We start from the raw sequence: 4,216 nt of genomic DNA on the forward strand, positions 1-4,216 counted from the left end.
CACGGCCAGGCCCCCGCCCTCGTCCTCACCGCGCTTCGGGGCAGCCCCGCGGGGTCAGGACCCCCCACCCGGCCGCGGGCTGCACCGCCGTGCCGGTGCCCGGGGACAGCACGGGCGCTTCTCCGCGGGGGGGGCACACGCCTTCTGACCCCCTCCCCAAACGGGTTTATCCCAGAGAAGCCGCCGTTAGGGACGGCCGGGGGTTCCGAGGTGCGGGCTGGCCCCAGGGCCACCTCCAGCCGTGCCCGGCTGTGCCCCGGCTCAGGGCAAAGGCTGCTGGAGGAACAACCTCTGGCTGCAGCTGGCCGCAGCTCCCTCGCCGAATCGCTCAGGGCCACACCGCCAAGAGAAACCAGCGGCTGCCCCGGCAGGTCTGGGTCACACAGGGATGGCCTCCGAGCAGGCATCTCCCGTCCGCACCGAGGAAGGGAGGGGAAACTGCCACGGACGTGGTGGCCGAAACGACCGTGTCTCCCCAGTTCCCCCGTGCAGCCCGTTCAGGAAATGTTTCAGAACACGTTTGGGGCGAGGGAGCGATTAAGGAGCTTCCAAAAGCACGGGCCTCGCGCACAACGAAAGCGAAACTCGGGCACCGAAGGCAGAGGGTCACCCAGCTGGCCGAGGATTTGGCACCACACGGTTTTAAAAGCGAAACGCAGCTCTAGAGGAAGCCCTGAGAACACCCACACCACACTCGGGCACCGTGTCCAGCGCCGACAGACTCGCGACTATTTTCCATCCTCCGCCACCCTGATTGCCAGAGGAAGGTACGTTATCGAGCGACACTTTCTTGGCTCACAGCCTAGCAGCGCCTCTTTGACATATGAAAGCGTTTCTTGGCTCAGAGGAAAAACTGTGTAGTGTCCAGAAATAACTTGTTTCTGTCTCCGGAGAGATTTAAAGCAAGCCTCCCCTGCCACGATTAGTTGGGCTTACAGAAACACTGATGCGATTTTGCTTTTCAGCAGCAGGAAAGTCATTACCCCCGCTTTATTTTTCCATCAGGAAAGCAGAAGCCTTTCAAACGGAACTTGCTTGTTTTCACCAGCACTGATGAAATAAACCGTAAAGGCAGCAGAAGGGCAGTTTATTGGAAAGAGCGGACACCACCAGCAGCGAGATTGGGGGGAGAGCGACCGCGCCAGGGGCAGAGGGCACAGAGCCTGGAGGGCAGCGGCACAAGCCGTACAGGTGCTGCCAGCGCTCTCATACATGCAGGCTGAAGGGATGGCAAAGCGCTCTCCACAAGACACACTCAGAGCCCGCCAGCCCCAAAACCTCCTCCCACTGCGCTTGGGAGAGGGTGCTCGTGTCCCTCGGGGTGAGGGGCCCCGGCCGAGCAGAGGCTGCGCCGCCAGCCAAAGCCTGGGCCAGGGAAGGGCGGTTCTAGTGAAGTCAGTTACTCACCTCTGAAACATCCTTCATGCACTGAACACTAACGCAGGGAGCCACCGACTGTGTGAAACAGAAAAGCCATCAACGCAACAATGGTCTTTCTTACATATTTATTCCTTTTTTTTCTTGTTTTTAAAGGACAACGTATTCAGACAGCTTTAAATACAACATCCAAGTACAACTTTCTGACGAAAGCAGCAACGGTGCGGCATGTGCGTTTATATTCATACCCGCTGACACCAGCCCAGTCCTGGTGGTAGAGACATCATCGCCTGTTAAAAACAAAAAATCCACATATTTAATATTTCAGCAAGAACTACCATTTTAAGGCACAAAAGAAGTGGGTCAGGCAGAGACAAGACAAGTTGAATACCGAAAGCAGGCACGTAACGAGTCCATGGGTCTTTCGAATCGCTAAGATTCCCACCTTGGCTCAGAGACCAGCAAAGGGGCGCAGCTTCCCCCCACTGACCCAGGAGGGACCGTGGGGGAAGGCCAGAAGTGCCCACAGGAACAAACAGGGCCGTGGCCCGACCTGCTGCTGCACACTGGCCCGAGGCCACCGGCTCATTTCCCCTGCAGCCCCAGAGCCCCTCAGGGCAGTCGCTCCAGTAACCCTTTCCTGCCCGTTTCCTTTCCTGCTCCAGTCTCCGGCTGCGGCTGGTGGGGAGGAAACTGTCGCCACAGGCAGTTGGGAGCTGTGCTATCCCACGCCTCGGGAGGTGCCTACCCCACACGCTCTGTGCGTGGCCGAGGAGCGCTGAAAAGATGGACCTTTGTGACTAAAGTCAATTCGCCACCTACTAAAAGACCTGAGGGTAACCCGAGTGCTTCAAGTGCCACACAGGGAGAGATGAAAGGTCACCGAGCCCCACATCCTCCCTCCAACAGCAGACGCTGCAGGAAAACACATATACTTCGTCCTCCTCACTCGGAGCAGGCAGCTGCTGCCAGCTCCCCCCCAGACTTGCCAGACCCCCGCCTGTCAATACAGCCATATGGCATTCAGTGCCTCGCACCAGACACCTCCCTCCGCAGGCATCACACACCGTTGTTACCTGAGACACTCAGAGGAGCACGTTTCTACTTACTCAGCTTTGAAGAACTGTTTTTATTCATAAACATCCTTCTTATCTGCAATGTAATCTACAATCTCTTGTGGACACATTAACTTTTCTGCATCTCCATCAGGAATTTCAAATCCTGGAAGAAAGTGCACATATTTAGCCCAAAACAACGGAAACGGGAGCAAGGCTAAAGGAAGCAATTACTGCTGGCTCAGATGCCTGCAGCTTGGCAGGGGACAAACAGGCAGGGGCTGCTGCGTCAGTCAGAGCCAACTCTTCATTACTAGGCTGAGTTTCAAGCTGCGTTCTGCCTTACATGACGCTGCTTCTGGATAAGGGACAAGGCAGACGCAGCAGGGAGGAGAGCTGCTGAGCGAGACGGCGAGCGCCCCACACGCCTCATTAAAGCCACTAACGCCTTCCCAGAGCTCCCACAGCCACCGGTGTGCGACAGGAGGGGAATGTTCTTGGCAACTCCAGGCAAGCCAGGGCCCAAAGCCCCTCGGGTTCAGAGTCTGCTGTTGAGCACTCGTACAACCAACAGCTCATACCGAGCCGTGGCCAGGGGCAGGGAGCACAAGGTCTCCCGGCGGCCAAACCAGTCAGAAACGCGTGGCAGAAAACTTAATGTTCTTCCTTCTAGTCCTCATGGTCACACACTAACACTCCACCCACGGTACACAGTAAGTGGATTAAATGTATAGCGTTAGCAAATGCTCTGAAAGTGAAACATCTGCCCAGGTTTTAGAGAGCGACCAAACCCCAGGAACACTTAGGACCCCATGGGACAAATCAGGCACATATTCCAGAATTTATGAGCTTTAAGTGAAAGCATGAAGAAGTCCAAAATGAAATAAAAAGCAACTTGGAATATATGCTAAGGAAAAACCACCTTGTTTTTCCTAGCAGCATCAAGTATTGGGGGAGAAAAAAAATTCTGGTGAGGAAAAACATGGGATATCTTTGATTTCCCAAGCAGGAGCCAGGATCAGCTCCAGACACAGCCTCCATGCTAAATGTAAGATCCCCTGCCCTCACGTACACACTGCTGTCTCCCCCCCCCAGCAACAGGAGGGGTGGTGCCCAGGAGGGAAGTGGGGAGTAAAGCGATCAGTGCTCCTGGAGGCACCCAGCTCAGCAGCAGATGGACAGACACCTTCTCCTGGCTCCCGCCGGTGCCACCAGCACACGTTCTCACTGACTGAGAACAGTATGGCTTTCTCTGGATTACACCAGAGAAAAGTCAACGTTACTATTCACAGAAAAGAACTAATACTCATTTGCTATAGCCATACTTAAGGATTAGCCAAAAAAAAGGGTAGCGATGAATCTGAGCATGCACGGCTCTGAATTACCAAATTCGTCTTCCATAGCCATGATGATTTCCACTTGGTCCAAACTGTCCAAACCCAGGTCTTTCATGAAGTGGGACTCTGCTGTGAGCTAGGGGAAGAAAAACAGAAGATCGTTTGGCCGCAGCCATTTCAGTACAGCAGCAACCATGCTCAAACCGGAGCCTCGGGCCCTCCCGCCGCCCCCAGCGGGGCCAGCAGCTCCTCTCCCTCCCCCGCCAAACCCACCGCCCGGGCCGGGGCACCGCCGGCGGCCCGCCCCGGCCCCACTCGCCTTCTCCGGGTCGATCTTGTCGTACAGCTTGAGGACGTAGAGGACGCGGTCCTTGATGTCCGCCAAGGTCAGGGGCGGCAGGTCGGAGAAGTGGCGGCACGGCGGCCAGGCCGCCCGCGGCACCTGCA

The 4,216-nt window shown here is 56.2% G+C and overlaps 1 protein-coding gene across 1 annotated transcript in view; it reads right to left on the minus strand.

Moving 5' to 3' along the window:
• Positions 1 to 1,495: 1,495 nt before the first annotated feature.
• PALB2 (partner and localizer of BRCA2) overlaps positions 1,496 to 4,216 on the minus strand; it is a 13,293-nt gene continuing 10,572 nt past the window's right edge. Inside the window, exons 14-17 of the mRNA XM_010570627.1 lie at positions 4,089 to 4,211; positions 3,818 to 3,905; positions 2,487 to 2,598; positions 1,496 to 1,667 (exon numbers count right to left, since the gene is read on the minus strand). Of these exons, the coding sequence (XP_010568929.1) occupies positions 2,507 to 2,598; positions 3,818 to 3,905; positions 4,089 to 4,211 (303 nt within the window). The 3' untranslated portion in view covers positions 1,496 to 1,667; positions 2,487 to 2,506. The remainder of the gene's footprint in view (positions 1,668 to 2,486; positions 2,599 to 3,817; positions 3,906 to 4,088; positions 4,212 to 4,216) is intronic.

Source organism: Haliaeetus leucocephalus, unplaced genomic scaffold, assembly GCF_000737465.1.
Source record: "Haliaeetus leucocephalus isolate CR32 unplaced genomic scaffold, Haliaeetus_leucocephalus-4.0 Scaffold295, whole genome shotgun sequence".
NCBI classification, from domain to species: Eukaryota; Metazoa; Chordata; class Aves; order Accipitriformes; family Accipitridae; genus Haliaeetus; species Haliaeetus leucocephalus.